The sequence below is a fragment of the Notamacropus eugenii genome, chromosome 4 (assembly GCF_028372415.1).
Source record: "Notamacropus eugenii isolate mMacEug1 chromosome 4, mMacEug1.pri_v2, whole genome shotgun sequence".
In the NCBI taxonomy this organism is placed as follows: Eukaryota; Metazoa; Chordata; class Mammalia; order Diprotodontia; family Macropodidae; genus Notamacropus; species Notamacropus eugenii.
This window is the reverse complement of record NC_092875.1, coordinates 143,134,436-143,154,760: the sequence shown is the minus strand read 5'-3', so window position 1 is coordinate 143,154,760 and position 20,325 is coordinate 143,134,436. Positions and strand designations below refer to the sequence as shown.

Here is a 20,325-nt window from a genome sequence, read left to right as displayed (position 1 = left end):
GAGACGATTTTGTACAATATTGGTACTAATTGTTCTTTAAGAGTTTGATAGAATTCTTCTTTGAAACACATCAGGACCAGAACTTTTTTGAGGGATTCGGGGGAAGGATGTGAATTTTTCCTTCACATAGAATTCTCTTTTCTTTTCTGAGACTGGATTATTTAAGATCTCTGTTTGGTCTTCTGTTAGATTGAATGTTTTATATTTTGAAGATACTGTATTTCTTTTTATTTCATTTTGTTCATTTGCAATCTTTTGATTTTCTGCCTTATTTTTTTTCAGATTTGTTAAAGGTTTATCAGTTTTGTTAATCTTATCAAAGAATCGGCTTTTAGTTTTATCATTTCTGTAGTCTTTGGTTTCCACTTTGTTTCTCTAATTTTCTGTCTCCTTTTGTACTTATTTTTGGTGTATTGGCTTTCTAAATTTTAAAAAATGCATATTACATTCATTAATTTTCATTTTTTATTTTGTTAATGTATGTTTTTAGGGATTTAATTTTTCCCCTGAGGACTGCTTTAGCTGCATCCCAGAAATTTTGGTATGTTGTTTCATCATTATAATTTTTTTCACATAATTATTGTTTCTGTTTAGCATATCATTGTTGTGTCCATTTGATTCTGTCTTTTTTTGTGATCCTTGAAGTAAATTTTTTTCAGTTATGAATTGTAAAGGATGTGTTTGCTGTTTCTGCATTTTTACATTTATTTCCAATATTTTTGTGCCCCTAAAATATAGTCAACTTTTGTAAGAACAAAAAAACAAAACAAAAACCCTGCCATTTGGAGTTAAAAAAAATAATTTTTTTTTACATTCCCATTTAGAAGATGTCATAAGTGTTTTAGCTCTAGTCATCATAATTAAATTCTGTATGTGCATTTGTTTTTCTGTTAGATTTGTTGAAAACTGAGAGGAACATTAAAAAGTCTTCTGTCCTTATTGTATTGCTGTCTTTGTCTTGAAATTCAGCGTATTTTTTTACTTTATGGATTTATATGCTAATGTATTTGGAACATATATGTTTAATGTTGATATTGACTTATTTCCCATAGTTCCTTCCTGCATAATGTAGTTTCTTTATCTTTATGTATTATGAATATTTGTTTTTCCATTGTCTGCTATCTTGAGTAGAACTTTAACTTTTTTGGAATTACCTGTTGCACAGGTTTTTCCCAACCCTCTATTTTTATTCTGTTTGCTTTTTTGGTGTGTGTCTTGTAGGTAACAGATAATGAGGTTTTATTTTCTGTCACTCACTTTTCATTTTATCAGATTGTTTAATCCATTCACATTAAAGTTATGGAAGTTATATTTATGTATTCCTTCGTTTGCCTCTAATATTGTTTTTTTCTGAAATTATTTTTTGTTGCCATTTCTCTTTTTGTAAAATATAGTGGGAAGGGGGGAAATAATCATTTCCATACTAAACATTAGGAACTCTGTTAGTAGGTTTATAAATATCTCATTTGATCCTTGCAGCAACCCTGTGAGGTAGGTGCAGTTATTCCTATTTTACAAATGAGAAAAATGAGGCAAACAGGTTAAATGACTTGCTGAGGATCACACAACTAGTCAGAGGCCATATTTGAACTCTGGTCTTCTTGACTCCATACCCTACCTACTAGCTACTACAACTACACCCCAGCTGCCTACTTTGTATCTTCATTTATTTTTACTTAATTTAGTTTAAGACAGCCCTAATTACTTAGGCTCTTGCCCTCTTCCTGTTGATCACTCCTTCTCTAGTTTCAGAGTTTAGCTGGCAGGAGTGGGGAACCCGTGGTTCTTCTGTGAACTTTGAATTCGGTCTGAGGGCTGCCCTTGAGGACTTAGAGAGCCACATATGGGCTCAGAGCTGCAGGTTCCCCACCCCTGGGAAGCATAATTTATTAATTCCTTTTCCTTTCCTCTACTTACCTAATTCTCTTGTTTTTCAAAGTTTGTCGAGTAAAATGCCCTTTTCTTGCCTCCTCTTCAACTGGTTGTTCCTTAGTGTTTCTCTTATTCATTTTCTGCCACTTCTTTTTGAAAAAAATCTTTCCCTTTTATTCTTCAATAGTTTTTTTTTCCTTTTTACCTGTCCTAGACACTTATTCTTTGTTTCATGATCCTTTTACCTATGTATTACTTCTTCATTTTTTTGTATTTTTCATGGAACACAAGTTTCTAAGGTTTCTATTTTGAACTTTTGTCTTTTTAAACAGTTTCTATGTTATAAATTTTGTCTTCCCTCTTTCCCCATTTTTTTTGAAGAAATGAACCCTTTACCCCCTTTGCTGCCATAACAGTTCTCTAGGCCTTGGGGCAGACTGTACACATTATTTTCCCTTTATTATTTACATTCATTATAAATACCTTCCCTTCATTAAATACCCACGTCTTTAGGTTATGTCACAAATTCCTCTTAATCTTCTTTCCTATTCCATGGGCCCTCCTCTTCTGCCATTTAGTCAACACATCTATAGACAAAAGTCTTGTGGGGCTTAACATAGTGCCTGGCATATAGATGCTTAATAAATGCTTGTTGACTTGACTTTTTTTTACTGGGGCAATTTTATTTCATTGCTTGTGCCTTCTTTGGTTTTTGTACTTAATTTTCTTACGTTTCTATTTTCTGTGGTGTTTACAAAACAAATAATCTGCTCACATTTGGTTTTTCTTTTGTAGGAATACTTCACATATCTTTATTGATCATCTTTTTCATTGATGATTAGGTTCACTGTTGCAAGAGTATATCACCTTGATGAATTCCTTTGTTCTTTAGAATACATATTTTCATTCCTTACTCTGATTTCTGGTGATTATAAAATAATCTTGTGTTAGTTGAATTTCCTTTCCTTTATATTTCAAAGGGTTTTGTCCTTATTGCTTGTAAAATTGTTATTTGTTAATAATTTAAAATTATTTAATTTGTTAAAATTTGTTCATTTGTGCATTGTCAGCTACTGTGTGCCTGAAAGTTTTCAGCATAGATTTTTTTTCTTTTTCCCTTGAGGCAATCTTCTGATTGACACTTTTTCTGTCTTTGGAAGTGCTAGGCAAGTTTCTTGTATTATTTTTTGCACCATGGTGTTTCAGGTCTTTTGTTGTGTTGTAAAATCTTTAAATTGTCTCTGTGCATTCTGTCTTTGAGACCAATATATTGTACTTGCATAGAATCTTCCAGATTGTTCTTTATCTGTATGTATTTGCATGATTTTTTAGTGAGATTTGCCACTATGAATTACAGTTTTACAGTTCTATTCATTATTACTCTTGTGGAAGCCATAAATTCTGCTTTCTCAATGTATATTTCTCTTTTGAGCAATGGGGGAACATCTTGCTATGGTTTCAAGCTCTCTTAGGAATCTACAGGGGTCTTTGCCTAATCACATTGATTTCATTTTCCTTTGTGTTGTATTTATAGATATCTGTACTTAGTTGATTTCCAGGTCATGTTCTTTGTTATTAATATCTTCCCTGTTTAGATATCTGCTTGTATTTAAGGTTTTTAACTGAGTTTTAGTCCTCCTGAGATCATTGGTAATTTCAGTCTTTTTTCCTTATATTCCCCTATTCTGAACTTTCTTATTCATTCGCCTTTGATGTTGTATTTTATTTCTCCCAAAGTCTGGACCTCAAATAGGTTTCAGCCTCCTCCCATACTTGGGTAATTCACTTCTTGCCAGCCTTGATCTCTCCTTTAAGTGATTTTTTTTTTTAATTCACTACAGTTGGATGCCCATTCCCTTTATTTCAGGCCTGGTAGCACCCTAGATACATTAGTATCTAGCATCCTCCACACAGAGTATAAGGCAGGATAGAGATTTTTTTTCTGTTACCAGCCCAGTATGGTAGGGTGAAGGCCGGGTGAGGGGGAATGCTAGCAGAGACTACCCCAGCAGCATGGGATCCAGCTCAGTGGATCCCAGAGCTCAAGCCAACAGTTCTTCATCTGGAGTCTCATCAGAGCACAGGGAGTGTGGGGGTTTGTCCTCAACTTTTGTTACTTTATTTGGGTTGTCAATGTCTTTGCCTGTGGAAATAGTTTCTGTTAATTTACCTCTTATGCATAATTCTTAACTTGGAGAAGTAATGAAGATTAGAGAAAATATCTAATATTCCATTCTGTTGGTTGTATGACCTAGAAGTATCTACTCTAATTTTTTTAGGAATTCACACTCACTTTCCCCCAAAAGAAAACTGTGTGTGTGTGTGTGTGTGTGTGTGTGTGTGTGTGTGTGTAATATGTATATGTATGTATGTATTTGTATATGTGTATGTATACATACATATATATACACACACATATATAAAATAGTTTTTGTGGAATTAAGACAAACTAAGAAGTATCACAGAAAGCAGTAATCTTTGTTAGCTGCTGTTTTTTACCTCTCAAACACATATTTTAATTTAGTTGTAAATTTAGTAGTTTGGATTCCTATCATGGTCCCAGGTACTGTAGGAAAAATACATAGGGTTCCTACTCTTGTGGAACCTTCACTCTCATTGGAAAGGCAAAATTCACATACATGGACTTAGAAAAAATAGACATAGAGGAGGCTTGTGCAGGTTGTAAGGTCGAAAGGGAGCCATTTAGGGGAGAGAAAGACTGATTATTCTGGAAAAGGAGGTTAGAGGTAATTTGATCTAGCATAAAAAGGATTGCATCTGGTGTGGAGAAACTTGGTACGTATGCATCTTGGCTCCACATTTATTACTTATGTGACCCTAGGCAGTACGCTTAAGTTTTCTGTGTATCAGTTCTCTCATCTATAAAATGAGGAGATTGGACTAAATACCCTTTACAGATTAGAATATGGAATTCTAAATGTAATAACAAGAGAAGAAGGAACGATATTTTGGGCACAAGTGAAGGAGCTAGCTTTAGAGGTGCATATGTATCCTTTTTCTTCAAGATAAGAATTGCTTTATTTGACACTATCCTTAGTTGGCCTTAAATTTCTCAGTGAAGCGGGAAACAAATCATCTATTGAGAGGATGTGTGGGATTGGGAATTTGAGGATGTAGATAGGAAAAAAATCATATGTCCTGAGAGGTTAGAAAATATTTTCACATAATCATTTTGATCTTTCAACAGATGTGTGAGATTGGTAGGACAAGTGCTTCCCTTTTTTTGCAGGTGAATTGACATTATGAAATGCACTAATAAATCAGCAAGAGGTGAATAAAGGGATTGCTGAACAGTGGCAAGGTTCCACTGAAGCTGGAGAAGGAGAATTTGTGGTGGATTAAGTCCATGTGTGCCTGCCTGCTTCTTTCTTTAGCTTTAATCTTCCACATTAGATTATGAGCTTCTTGAGGGTAGGGAATGTTTTTTCCTTCATATCCCTAGACTTATCACAATGCCTAGCATATAACAGGCACTTCATAAATGCTTATTGACTTGTTTTGGTTCATTCTATATTTCAGATCAGGAACAGAGAAAGTAGGACAGTATAGGGTTTCGTATTAACAGGGTAGATAGAGTGAACTGTCAAGGAGATATGGAAGTCAACATTCAAGTTATTGACACTGGAGTTTAGTATATTCAGAAGATCAGTAGAGCAATTGAGTAGAAATTCAATAGGGTGTGAAGAGCAAATTTTAGTAGGGAAGTTATGGTTGGACATCTCAGAAGTAGAACACTACTTTATAACTAGATGGCTGATGTTCATCCTGGCCCATTGTGCATAATTAACTTGGCAGTTGGCACAAAACCAGGGACTGCTGAATGACAAAATCAGAATTTTAAAAGTTTGGATAAGCAAGAACATTAGACTAATTACAGTAAAAGTGAAATTCAATATAAATCAACATCTTGTGTTTGTAAAAAAAGAAATCAACTTCAGAAGTATAAGATAAGAGAGGCATGGTTAGGCAGCAGTTCATCTGAAAGAGTTTGGAGGTTTGTAGTTGGCTATAAATTCCTTATGATGATGTGATAAGGTAGTCAAGAAAGGTAATGGAGTCTCAGTCTTCATTGAGAGGTCAAGAGTTCAAAACCTGTGTCTCATGTAACAAAAAGTATTGGTTCTTTTATACTCTGCCCCATATAGACCATAGTCTAAAGTCTTATGGTTAGTTTGAGGAATAACATTTTAGGAAGATTATTGATAAGTTGGAGAAGGTCCAGAAAAAGGCTGCCAAAGTGGGCAAGGGCCAGGAGATCAGGCCCTATCAGGATTGATAGTCATCTGAAAGATTTTAAAGTATTATGTTGTGAATGGATTTAAATTGGTTTTGCTCGGTCCTGAAGGGAGAATTAAAAGCAATAGGTGGAAGTTTCTAAGAGTGATTTTTGGACTCATTTAATGTGAGATGGACTACCACATAGATAGTGTGTTCCTCCCCACTGGAAGTTTTCAAGCAAACCCTGAAGGACTTGATTATCAGAGGGATGATAATAGAAGCTTCTTGATCATGTATGAATTCAACCAACTGACTTCTGAGGTCTTTTCAAAATTGCTTATTCTGTGACTGTAGTTTGATTCTGTCTTACTTGCTATGTATTTTAAATTGACCTAAATCCAGGAGAGATTTTTTTGTATAACTTCTAAGGTTTTCATTTCACTAATGTCTCCAGTGCCTTGTTGTATCTTGGAGGTAAGGGAACCATGGTTTCTCAAAGGCTTTGTGTCAATAGAGCACAGCCCTCGGGGCCTAATAAGCTAAACACCTTCAGGTATGGACCCAGCGATGGACTATTGATTTTCTAGTTACAGGATTGGTCACAGGTTGACAAGTTTTTTCTGTCATAGCAGTTCTCAAAGACGGTAAGCTAAATCAGAGGGGTTATGTACGATCAGTAGAGGCAATACCCACATTGATGAGATTTCAAATGAACAAAGTATTGAAGGTCTTCATCTCATCCTAGAGTGTTTTGGATAGGCTCACTTCAGTTAGTGGGTGATTTCCTTTTCTCAAAAATGTCTGAATCAAAACTGAACTTCCTCAATACAATCCATTTGAGGCTTTCTTAATCTTATTACAGTTAAATAGTGCTTATAGCCAAAGGGTTTAGATTATAACCAATAATAAGAGTTTTCCTAGTGACTGAAATATAACTTTTAAATAAACTTGAAATATCCAAAAGTGGAATGAGCTTTTTTAACCAATTGAGGTCTTCCAGCAGAAGCTAGTTGATCATTCATTTCAGTATCTTGTGGAAGAGATTCCTATCAGATGTGATTGAACTGGATTATTTCTCAGGTCCCTTGCAGCTGATGTTCTAAGAATATCTTTATGAAATAGTGATAGTCAAAATGCATGAAGTCTCAGAAAAAAAGAGATTAAAAAGTTGTAATATTTTATTGTATTTCTTCTATGCCAATTTACACAGCTGTTTCATGGTATTTGGAGTGTTTTCCTCTTAGTTTTCAATTTACTTCTAAATAATTTTCACATGTCTCCCATGTAAAAAAAAATCTGTTGCATTAATTTTTCTGATCAAAAACTTGAGGATTCTATAAAACTTTAAAGTTTTTACTGTTAAGTAACAGAATGTTACTAATGTTGAAAGGTCATCCGGGATTCATTTGCAACAATTAGTGTTTTAATTTTTCCTCTCAGGAGTTGTATCCATGTTACTAGGCACTAAAGACAGTGCTATTTGTAAATTGACCTCGGGATAATTTGGAGGGAGCAGTTAATGAAGTACCATTAACCATCTTCATTTCTGTAGTTTGCTAGATAAAGTTTTAAAATACATTTAATATTCTAAGTTATTATTGATCATTTAGCTTGGTTAGACATAAGTAAAATTAATGTACTTGCGGATGGTTATATTATGTGATTCTCTAAGCTATCACTTTTTAAGCAAAGTAGGTTATGAAAATCCAAAGATACAAAATTGACAAATTGATGGTTGTGATTATTTGCTTTTATAAATGCATCTGTTCATAGTATTTCTTAAATACTTAACTCTTAACTGATAATATTATTTAAATTATAATGAACTTTAATAACATTTCTGCTGCTTATATAAAAAAAGAAGAGAAAATGAAAATTCCAAGATATTTGAGCCATTCCAGTTGATTCTTATATTTAAACAAATAAGTCTCAATATTCTGTTATGTTTTGAAGTATCAAAATATTTATATGCCCAAATGTTTTGATCTAATTAGTTTTCTAGCTGTTATTAAATGACAGACCACCACCTGAGAGTTACACCAACATTCAAAACTTGGTATTCTAGTTGTTATTTTGGAGGTATGCATATGAAGGTAATTTTGCAGATAGCCTCCTAGAGCACACGTTATTTCTCCTGGACACATGGAGAAAAGGTTTTATTTAACTTATTTACCCATGGCTTAGGTTGAAAAGATAGGGATAAAAGTTTTGATTTTTGTAATTTGTTGACCTCTAAATATTAGGTCAAGATATGTATTTTATAGTCATAAAACCCTTTCATTGTTTTCGATTCCTTGATAAGTTTATGTAAGACAAATAGAAAATATTTTTAAGTATAGTAACTTTTATTTTTGTGTGCTGACAGAGAGGTAGACCAATTATCAGTAAGAGATCTCTGCTATTTTAAGAAAATGACAAGAAGTAACACTGATGACATAGACACAAGGATTCGGGATACAGGGAATGACAGCGCCAGCACCGCCCCGAGGAGCACCGAGGAGTCTCTGTCAGAAGATGTGTTCACAGAATCAGAACTCTCTCCAATACGGGAGGAGCTCATTTCTTCTGATGAGCTACGCCAAGATCAGTCTTCCGGTGCATCATCAGAATCTGTCCAAACTGTGCAAGCTGGTGCAGGGTGTTTAACGGTCATTCCAGATTCTACTGTTACTCCTGAGAACTTAAAAGGCAATATTGAACAGCCTGCCCATGATGTGGGGACTCTAGGTCATAAAACAAATTTAGACAATCCAGAAGTAGCCTTAAAAGAAGGAGATCCAAGTACAAGCATCTCTCAACAGTCTTTACAAGAAACACAGTGCCATAAGGAAAATAACATGGGGGTCGATCTGAGCACAAACAAGGATTTTACACTTCCTGAGAATTCGGTGGAAGGACAGAAAAGTGAGAAAGAAAACAGGCACTTTGGGGAAATCACAGAATCTCAGAAAAAGGAAACTGTGAACAAAGGAAAACAAGGAAAGGAACAAACTCAGGACTCTGAGACAGAGGTGGAAGAGCTACGTAAACTCTGGAAAAGTCACACTATGCAACAAACCAAACAGCAAAGGGAAAATATTCAGCAGGTGTCACAAAAAGAAATTAAGCACAAAATAGCACCTGCGGATGGACATATAGAAGGTAAGTGTTTTGGTCTACTTAACGCTAATTTAGCTTATGCCAGAGACATTAACATGGACCTTTTGGACATTTATGACAGATTACATACTGCCTTCTTCCCCCTTAATCTCCTCACCCCAAGCACGTGTTCCCTTGGGCACATGAATGCACCCAAACACTCACATGGCTGTCTTAGGCACTAGACAAGCTGATGATAGTACCAGTAGTGCTCATGGGGAATTGCTCAATTTTCTTCTCCCTTAGGAAGGTCCCCTACAGCTGTGTGTTTTCTCCTTTCCCTCTGTGTTTTCATGTTCATATCTTAATTCCATTTCAGGTGATCTTTTCACACACACATGCACACACACACACAGTAATCTCTAACCCTCTTCTTTTTTACCTTATCATTCCAAGTGTTATCCAACTTAGAATAATCTCTGCTCCTTTTGAGTCTGGAGCAAACACACACACACACACACACACACACACACACACACGTCACGAGAAAGGGAAGTTCATTTTTAAGGTTAAATTAGATAAATAATCTAAGTAATTATCACCCTTATGGTTGCTCTTTAGAGTGACCCAAAATTTCCTTAGAAACTCAGTAAATCTCTGTCTTTTGCTTTCTTTGTCTTCAGCTAAACCTGCTTTTTTTTTTTTTACTTAACATCCAAAATAAATACTATTATTCAGTTTTATTGTTTTTCTGTTTCATTTAATTAGTAACATTTCAGATACTGTATTTTTAATTGCACACATGCAGTATTTCAGCTACATGGTCTCTTCATTAATTTTTTTGACTAATATGGAAAACTTTTTCCAGGTTTCCTAAGTGTTGCAAATAGCTAGCCTAGAACTAATTTTTTTTCTAACACGCTAATTAGAGGATTCCCTTTATTGTTAGCACCTTTCTTATCTATTCTCATATATTCTTGTGAATGAAAAAGTATCTATTAAGCACTTACTATGTGCCATGCACTGGGGATTCTAATATAAAGGTGATGATAGTCCTTGTCCTCACAGAGCTTGCCTTTTAAAAGGGCCCTACAGCCTGTATTGAGGAGTCATGAACAGGAAGGAATATTTGCCTTGTTAAATATAAGGGAGTGAACTGACACATTGTAGTAGCAATAGCAGTGTTAATTTGACTCCCAAACTGGAAAAGAGGTAGGAGATGAGGGAGTTAAAGAGGGAAAGAAAATAAATGTTATCTGAATGAAAGAAGTTAACAGTTAAGTTCTTGATTTAGGACTGCACAGATGTCTGAGTTCACATGCTTCTTCAAACACTAGCTGTGTTGTCCTTGGTAAGTCACTTAGCCTTTCTGGAACTACTTTATTCATTTACAAAAAGGGGATAATAATAGGACCTCACAAGGTTGTTGTGAGGATCAAATGAAATAGCAGGTCAGGTCTTTTATAAATGTTAAAAGTGCTCTATCAATGCTAGCTACTGTTATTATTATTGAAAATGGAGGTAGAACTCAGTCTTGATGGCAGGGTTACTTTTATTTTTTGTTTTTGTATCCTAAGCTCTCCGTGTCTTTCATATAGTAGGAGTTTAATAAGTATTTACTGAATTGAATTGAATTTTGCTGATGTTACCTGTCTTAAAAGGCTATTATTTTTGCATTTGTATCATGGATTTATATTTATTACTAAGAAATCATGATAAAATGTAAGGTAGAATTTGGTAGATTTAATTTAGAAAAATTTATTGTGTCTGAATACCTCATTCCAAAGATGAGTTGTTTTTTTCTATCTAGAACAGTAAAAAAAACAAACAAAAAGTCTGAGGTAGGGTTATACCAGCTACTTGGTCATCCACAAAAATTCCTGTGATTTAAAAATAGTAGTAGCTGTAGTAGAAATGTGTTGCTTTTCTCCAGTCCAGATGCTGTTTCCTTAAATAACATATAGTGTAGTATAAATGATCCTGCCCACTTAAGGCATGAATTCATTTTAGTATCAGTCATTTGGTGGATAAGCATTTATTAAGTACGTACTGTCTCCACACCAAGAATGTTATACCTAGGCACATGTAAACTAAAATGGCAAACACTTAGGGCTTACAGAACTGTGTTAGCCAGATAGTAGGGAGATGGGGGCAAGACAGTATACAAAGATACAATATGTGAGAAGTTGGCTAGCAGTGGTCACTCAGCCTCAGTGACATGAGGAAAAATATATATGCAGTGAGAACCGGTAAATGCAGATAGGAGAACCAAAAGATTAAAGGTTTAAAATTAAGTCTGTTAGCTTAGGAAGTATCTTTGAAACTCAAATGCCCAAGATATCCCAAGAGGCAGTGTAGTTTTATGTTGTAATAGATTAAAACTGCCCTGAGATTCTTAGAAAACCCCATATGAAATACCAGAGCATGGACAGAGGGGGAAGAAGGGAGGCCACAAAGAACAAAATCAAAGGAGGGAAAAAAAATTAAAGAAAATTTTAGACAGACTTGACTGAATAGCTGTAGATAGAATTTTTCTTTACTGTCTCTGCAGGTATAGGCCTTCTCTCTCTTTTTTTTTTTTAGTAGTAGACTCATCATTTTATTTTTTTAATATATTCATTTTATTTATTTTTAATGTTCTACAATCACTACCATAAAACTTAGATTTTTTTTCCCCCTACCTAACCCCCACAACCTCCCCTCCCTCCCCAGGATGACATACAATTCTATATAGGATCTACACATACATTCCTATTGAATACATTTTCACTGTAGTCATGCTGTGTAAAAGAACTAAAATAAATGGGAGAAATCATATGACAAACCAAAACATAATATGCACATACACACACAGACACACACACACACACACACACATACACATATATATATATATATATATATATATATATATATATATATATATATATATATATATATATATATATATATATATACACATGCACAAATGATCTGCTACATTCTGCAATTGAATTTCCATAGTTCTTTCTCTGAATGTGGAAGGCATTTTGCCTTAGGAGACCATTGGGAATTTTTTTTTTTTTTTATGTCCTTGTATTGTTATGAAGATCCAAGTCTACCAGAAAAAAGTCTTGCACACTGTGGTCGTTGCTGTGCACAGAGTTCTCCTGGTTCTGCTCCTTTTGCTGAGCATCAGAACACATGAGTCTTTCCAGGCCTCTCTGAGGTCTTCTTGTTCATCATTTCTTATGGCGCAATAGTATTCCATTACATTCAGATACCATGATTTATTCAGCCATTCCCCATTTGATGGACATCATCTTGATTTCCAGTTTTTGGCAACCACAAAGAGAGCTACTATAAATATTTTTGTATATGTGGAACCCTTTCCCATTTTTGTGATCTCTTGGGGATACAGTCCTAGAAGCAATATTGCTGGGTCAAAGGGTATTCACATTTTTGTTGCCCTTTAGGCGTAGTTCCAAACCGCTCTCCAGAATGGTTGGATGAGCTCACAGCTCCACCAACAATGAATTAGTGTTCCAACTCTCCCACATCCTCTCCAACATTTATCATTTTCCTGTTCTGTCATGTTTGCCAATCTGATAGGTGTGATGTGGTACCTCAGGGTTGTTTTGATTTGCGTCTCTCTAATCAAAAGTGATTTAGAGCATTTTTTCATATGATTATAGATACCTTCAATTTCTTCTTCTGAAAATTGCCTGTTCCTATCCTTTGAACATTTATCAGTTGGGGATATAGGCCTTCTCTTTGCATTGCCTATGTTCATATATGACCGTCTTTTAGGCACGACATTGGAGGCTTAGTAGTAGGCAATATCTTGGTACATTAATGAATTTATATGTTATGTTTATGTAGATTACCATCCATTCACACTCTCATTCAGAGCGACTGTTGTCTTCTCTTCTTTCCAAGCCCCTCTGTAGAGAGAGAATCTCCACAAAGTGCTACTGCCCTTTGTCAGATCTTTTCACATTTTGTGGGTACAGTGAAACACTCAAGCTGTCCATCATGTAATCCCTCTCATCGCGTGGCTAGCTTACTTCTTCCTGTCACACTAAAGATCAGCATTGGAAAATGTGGTCTAGCCCAGTTGTTGCAGCCACTGTGTATCTCTTGCGTAAAGTTACCTTCAGGTCCCCTGCTACTTTGATTCTTCCAGAGTTGTGGTCTTTGAAGATTCATGATATATCATTACCAAGAGAATATTTTCATTTTAAGTGTTTATTTATTTATTTTGGCCTGGAGAACATTGAAATTGTTGAAAGTATTGCACAATTTCCCCAAAACCACTAATGATATTATGCTTATATAGAGATTTACTAATTAAAATTTAGTATAGGAGAACCATACCATTTGTATAGGAAAACCACTACAGACTTCCACTAAATTCTTTCTGTGTTTTTTCAATGTAAAGTTTATCAAAGACTATTCCAGAAGAACACTAGTTCTGATAGGTCCTACAATAATTTATTTATAGATCTCATGACACCTCATATATCTGTTGTCTAAATCACAGCCCGGTTAAGTTTGGAGAAAATTTTACTAGGTGATGAATTGAGAAGTACTTCCCCCTTCCATTGCTGCCCCAATGAGATCACTTTTTTGTTTTGTTTTTAAGTATTGAAGTATGATTATTAGAATATCATTTCATCACTTTCAGAATACTTATTAGTTGAACTAACTTCTATTAAAATGTTGCCAAATAAAAGTACTACAGGACCTTTAGTAAAAACATTTTACATTTGTAGGAACATTTGTAATTAACACATGATTTATTGATAAGAAAATTTTCATTACTATGGGAAAATATAGCTTAACATAGTTGACTTCAGAAATATGGAATTTCTGAATTCCATAGGTCTAAATGAAATGTTGCTTTACTCCATTTACATAGATTAAAGAGTATGAAGTATTTAATCCTTACTCTGTATTGAAGTCCACTTAGATTTCTTGAAAGGAACATCTGTAAATTTATGTCATCTTACGAGTAGTATGAGTATTTACCAAATGAAAAAGGGTTAAGTAATTGATAGAATTTCCAAAGTTTTTCTTTATCAACATTATTGTCATGAGGCTAAAAGGCTGAACAAAATAGTGCCTCCAGCGTTCCATATTGGCTTTCCCAAATTTTTCCTTACTTTAAAAAAAAAAAATAGATGTACTAATTCAGAGGATCTTAATTCCCACTCTGAAATGCCTTGTGAATCTTAAAGTGCTTTATACATTGAAGTTCTTATACTGCATAGAACACATTTTAAAGAAAAGTGGTGTAGAAAGACATTTCATATAACACAAATAAAGATCACAATATCACTGCATTAAGAAGTTAACAATGGGCAAAAAGGCACTTTTATTCGTGCTCACGTTTTATGAGATATTTGAGACTCAGAGAGAACAAAGTAGTTTAATAAATTGAGAAACCTAATATGTTACATACTATTTCTCTTAAAAAAAAAATCAGTGGCTCATACAATATGAAAGGATAGGCCAAGGGGCTTTGTATCCTATTTGGGGGGAGAGGGTCAACTGACCAAGTCTGCAGGATATTATTTCAGTATTTGAATATGGTAAATAACTATAATGGGAACAGAGAAACAATTCCATTTTTTGTATTGGTAAATTTTTGTGCTCAATTTTTAAAGATTGAATAAAGAATCATTAATTAAATGCTTCAGCTTCTCACAGATGTTTACTAGGGAAACAAAGCAGTTAGTCCAAGGTACATACAAGGTCAAGGAACTCCTGATATAGTGTCTTTTTACTTAGGCAAGATGTAGAAGTAAAAGGGACCTCCTAGGGCAACCCCTCATTTTACAGTTAAGGAAATTGGGGCCCTTTCTCAGGTTACCCAGTTAGTGTTGGTGGTGGGATTTGAACCCAGATCCAGAATTAGTACTTTTTATATTCTATAATATTGCCCTCCAGATGTAGGTTTGAACTGTATAGGTTTGAAACTACAATACTGCTTGCTTATTTTTAAGCAATGTCAGTTATATTATTTCAAAAATATTCTATTTTCAAAGTTTATATAGTTGAAAGGATTATTTGATAGATAACTAAGATCAAGGTATTTTAAAGAAGCTATTAAGGGAACCATTCGTGGTTTTGACAAATGAAGTCTTTGTTGTCAAAGAGAAAATGTCAGCATTGGACTGTGAAATCCATTGATTCCATAATAATAATAATCTTGAAGTACAACCTTCATTGTTTAAATTGTGACTTATTACTTAATGGACTTCTGGTAACCCATCAGTGTGGGAACAATTCTTAACTCTGAAGAGGTTATCAAAGAACAGTGATAATGATGGCTAAAATTTATATGGTGCTCTAAAGTTTGTACATTTTCTCGTTTGATTTCCCCAACAACTCTCTTGGTACTGAAAGCATTTTACTGCGGCTTTATGAGGTCAAGTGACTTGCTCATGGTCATGAAGCTAGTGTGTTTGCTTCAGTATCTTTGCCAAGAAAACCCCAAAAGGGGTCATCAAAAGTCAGTTATGACTGAAAAACAACCAAGCAACAACAACAGATACATGATTTTGCATGTGCCAAGTTATAGCAGAACTTACTATACTAATAACTACCCCCCAAAAAAAGAAATTTCATTCAAAATAACTGTAAAATGCAAAAATTGGGAATTTACCATCTAACACAAAATAAATACAACTACACAAAAATAAAGTCAGACTTAAATAATTGCAGTGATCATGGTTAAATTCTATTAAAATAATAAAATTTATGCTGCCTAAATTAATTTAGAGATTTATTAAGTTACCAGTGAGAATACTTTATGGAATTAGACAAAATAACAAATTTCATATGCAGAAATAAAATATCTAAACTTTGAGGGAAATAATAGGAAGAAAGTACAAATCATGACGATAATCATTACCAGACCCCAGACAATATTAGAAATCAGTAGGGCATAAAAAACAGAAAAGCAGGATAATTTGGACAGAATGGATAAGCAGTAGACAGAATAAGAAGCAGGCAAAAAACAAACAGTTGAGCACTTCTGATAAGACTTTTGACAAGGCTTCCTGGGAAAACTAGAAAGCACTTGGAAAGAAATTTGGTTTTGATTAGTGTCTTATGCGACAGTAAGCTAGAAATTAGTAGAAATTAATATTAATTGAGAAGGTTATGGAACTATTTTTTAACTAGAAGAGAGCAAGATCAGATACCTTTCACAACTATGTCTAGGGGTAGAATTCTTAACTGAACAAGAGATAGATCATAAATGAGAAGATAGACAGTTTTCCAACCTGTGTGGGATGGCTCAGGTCCCTACATAAATCAATTACTCAGAGGCCTCTCAAAGTGATGACAGAAAAGAGATTTATTCGATTCTTGAGAATCTGGACAATCCTACAGCAGTTCACCTGGAGTAGGAGAGCCGAAGACAAAGAAAGGGCAGTGATTTATGTAGACTCTAACGCAAGTCCCTCCCCCCCCACTGACCATCATTCTCATTAGCTGAGATTATGATCTTACATTCTAGACACAAAATCTAACCAATCCCTTTTGAAATGAAGACATTGAAGAATTAGGTAAACTTTATCCAATCATTGAGACCCTAATGTACTACACAGTTTTATATCCTTATATGGAATTATTCTGTTCTAAAAATATAGTAACCTTGAGCCTCTCCGTCTTACCTCACCCCTGGGAGAAGAACTACAATCTGAGAAGTCTTCACTAAACCTATCCCACTCAAACCTAAACTTTAAAGTTTCTGAATTGTTAAAATAGAAATTGAAGAAATGTTACAGTGAGAAGTTTTTTTTTATTCAAAAATTATTGACCAAAATCTGAGCCATTCTTAATCAGAGAACATGAACAGATTAAAAGACTTGCAGAGCATAAATGACCACATGGAAATATGCTCAAACAATAAGATATTGCAAATTAAAGTAATTCTTAATGTTTCAACTGCATCAAAACTATCAAAGATGACAAAATGTAGGAATGACCATTATTAAAGGAACTATGGGGAAATAGACACACTGCTAGTAAAATTGAAGTGGTCCAGTCCTTTGAGATACCAGTTTGAAATTAGGCAGGCGAAGATTCTAACTTAGCCGAACCCTTTTACCCAGCTAATAGGCATATCCACCAAGGAAGTTGGAAACAAAGGTCCAATATAGGCAGAAATATTCATATCAGTTATCTCTCTCTTTACAATCACCAGCTGGTGCCCCTATATTGGAAAATTTCTGCAAACTTATAAATTAGTGGAATATTCTAAATGAAAAGATCTGTCAAAGGAAGTTCAACACTGAGTAACTGAAAAACCATTAAAGGTCCTGGTCAACGAATAATGAAACATTGTTACCCTCAGTGAACCATGCCCCAACTCCAAAGGGATTAGTAGGACTGAGCATCTTATTTGTTATCCTCTCTTGTAGATATTTTTCTTTATTTTCCCTTGTTACAAGAGAAGGTTCAGTCAGGCAGAGGAATAGTATAAATTAATGTGATGTAAAAACAAAAGGCATGACGATTTTTTTTTTTTTTAAAGAAAATCACTCCAATATTGCTATTGGCATTTGAGAACATGGGTGTATACGTTTGATGCGACCAAGGTAGAAAGAAGCAATGTACAAGAGGCAGGGGAGACACACACTCACACGCAAGCACACCTGTGTCCCAGAAAAGCTAAGTGATAAAGGTCTTACAGCTCATCAGTTAACTCTTCAGATTCTGAATTTGCCAGTCTTTCTATCTATCATATTTATCACAGAGTGCTTTGTGTTAAAGGATTGGATTGGATTTCCATTATCCCCAACTAGTTTGTCTAAGAAACTTTGATGTTATCGATCCAGGAATTTCTGGCTACAGTGTTCCTTCTGGCAGATATTTCTTTTCTCAGTCTGTTCTGATAATTTAACTATCAGCAAGAATTCACCCAACTTCCACCTGACCTCATGGTGGCCTCCAAAGCATATTTAAATTTATAGAATGTAAAATATTTGAAGCTCAGTCCTCTTACAACTGAACCAAAATAATCTAGGAAAAAAGCTGTTCGATTCATATGTATCTTCCACTCCTGTAAACTTTTCTTTTTTTTTTTTTTAAAGTTTTTTAAATCTCTTTAGTTTATTCTCCAAACAAGATCATGGGTTATGGCAGATTATACAGTATTAATAGATAACAGACCTAAGAAATGACTCAGTTCCTATTATCAAACTGCTTTAGTCTCCATTGTTCAAATCTCTGGAGTTCAAATCTCCACACACAGGCAAATTATAGTCCAGTTAAATGAAATAACATGCGGAAAAAATTATGAATGGTTGCTGATCATCTCTGGATGATGGAAGTTGGAAGATGTCCAAATATTTTCCCAAAAAGGACAGAATAGAATCCAAAAACTCTGGACTAATGCAGCTTACAGGTTGGAGACACAGAATTGAAAGGAACCTCTAAGATCATCTCATCCAATAGAAATCCGCTCCACAGCATAACTAGCACATGGTCATTCAGGCTTTTGCTTAAAGACTTCTCACTGAAGAGCCCTTAACAATGACCTGATCCATACTTTTCATTTCACAAATAAGGAAACTAAAACCCAAGAGTAAAGTGATGTGCTGAAAGTGACACAGCTAGATTAATCCCTAGAACAGATTTGTCTTTGAACAGTTTTTTGAGCACGTAAACCAGGAAAGCAGCAATCAGTAAGGACCAGCACTGATTCACTGAGAATACCCTAACATGTGAAGCTTTTTCCTTTTTTTTTTCTTAGTAAAGGGGTAGAAGACTTGTCTTCCACCAAAATCCTATTCCAGTGCCTCTTTTTGGCATGAAGGAAACATTAAGTTCTCAAAACAGAGTTCAAGCCCTGGTAACTCAGTCTACCAAGCTGGAAAAAATCTCAGTACAGTTCTAGCAATGGATCATATGCCTCTTCTCCAAAGGCCAATCTGGTTAGGTTCAGTTCTAGAGAACTGACCACTGTCAGGTGAACAATTTTTCCAGCCACAGCTACTCAGTGGTCTCAAACTCAAATAAAAATAGGGACCATTACAGTGTACCTGAAGATCCCTGTGGGCCCATATTGCCTCAGAAAACCACATATAAATATTATGTACTTGGGTCTTGCCGACTCCAGGGCTACCACCCTATCCATGGTGCCACCTAGAAATTTGCTGATAACACAAAGCTGGGGATAACTAATTCAATGGGTGGTCAGAACCAGGACTCAAAAAGATTTGACAGACTAGAAGACAAGTTAAGACTAGCAAAATAAAATTTAAGATTTATAAATCTGAAGTTCTGTACTTTAAAAAAAAAAGTCAACAAGAGAATAAGGAAGACAGTTCATATAATAAAGACCTGGAATTTTTAGTACACTAGAATATCTGTATGAGTCAGTAGTGTGTTGTTGTCAAAAATAATGCAATTTAAGCTACATTAATAGAACTCATCAGACGTCTTCATCAGACAACATCTAGAGTACCTTGTTCATTTCTCAGCACCACATTTTAGGAAGGACATTGGCAAGCCTGAATCTTTTCAGAACAGAGCAACTAGGATGATGAGGGACCCAAAACCAAAGGATGAGTTAGAAGAACTGGGGAATGTTCAACCAGAAAAAGAGATTTGGGGGGCTGAATATAAGTCTTTTTTTTTTAATTAATTTATTTATTTAACTTTTAACGTTTATTTTCACAACATTTTGGGTTACAAATTTTCTCCCCTTTTCTCCCCCCCCCCCCCCAAACCCAAGCATTCTAATTGCCCCTGTGACCAATCTGCTCTCTCTTCTACCTTCCCTCTCTGCCCTTGTCTCCGTCTTCTCTTTTGTCCTGTAGGGCCAGATAGCTTTCTTGACCCCTTACCTGTAAACTTTTCTTAAGGGTTGATCAAGAATTGTCATATTTTGGGATTATTTATTCTTGGCTTCATGAAAACTTGTGCTTGCTTTCCAAAGAGAGTTTGATCTAAGACTAAGGGCAGGCTTGTACCGAACAAAAAAAGGTGCCCAGTTATAATTTATCTTTTGTGCTACAGCAGTTAAAGTTAGTCATAAAACTAAAGATAAATCATTGCATTTTGTGTGCTCAAAGTCTGTTGACTTAATGTAAAACTATGGAAACAGTGAAAACAAGTTATAAATAAATACGTACATCT

General features: G+C 34.9%; 1 protein-coding gene across 7 annotated transcripts in view; it reads left to right on the top strand.

Moving 5' to 3' along the window:
* The window catches only part of OXR1 (oxidation resistance 1), a 588,329-nt gene that overhangs the window by 522,162 nt on the left and 45,842 nt on the right, over positions 1-20,325 (top strand). For all 7 annotated transcript variants that reach the window (XM_072603288.1, XM_072603286.1, XM_072603290.1 and 4 more), the window contains one exon: positions 8,477-9,252. In XM_072603288.1, coding sequence (XP_072459389.1) covers positions 8,477-9,252 — 776 coding nt within the window. The remainder of the gene's footprint in view (positions 1-8,476; positions 9,253-20,325) is intronic.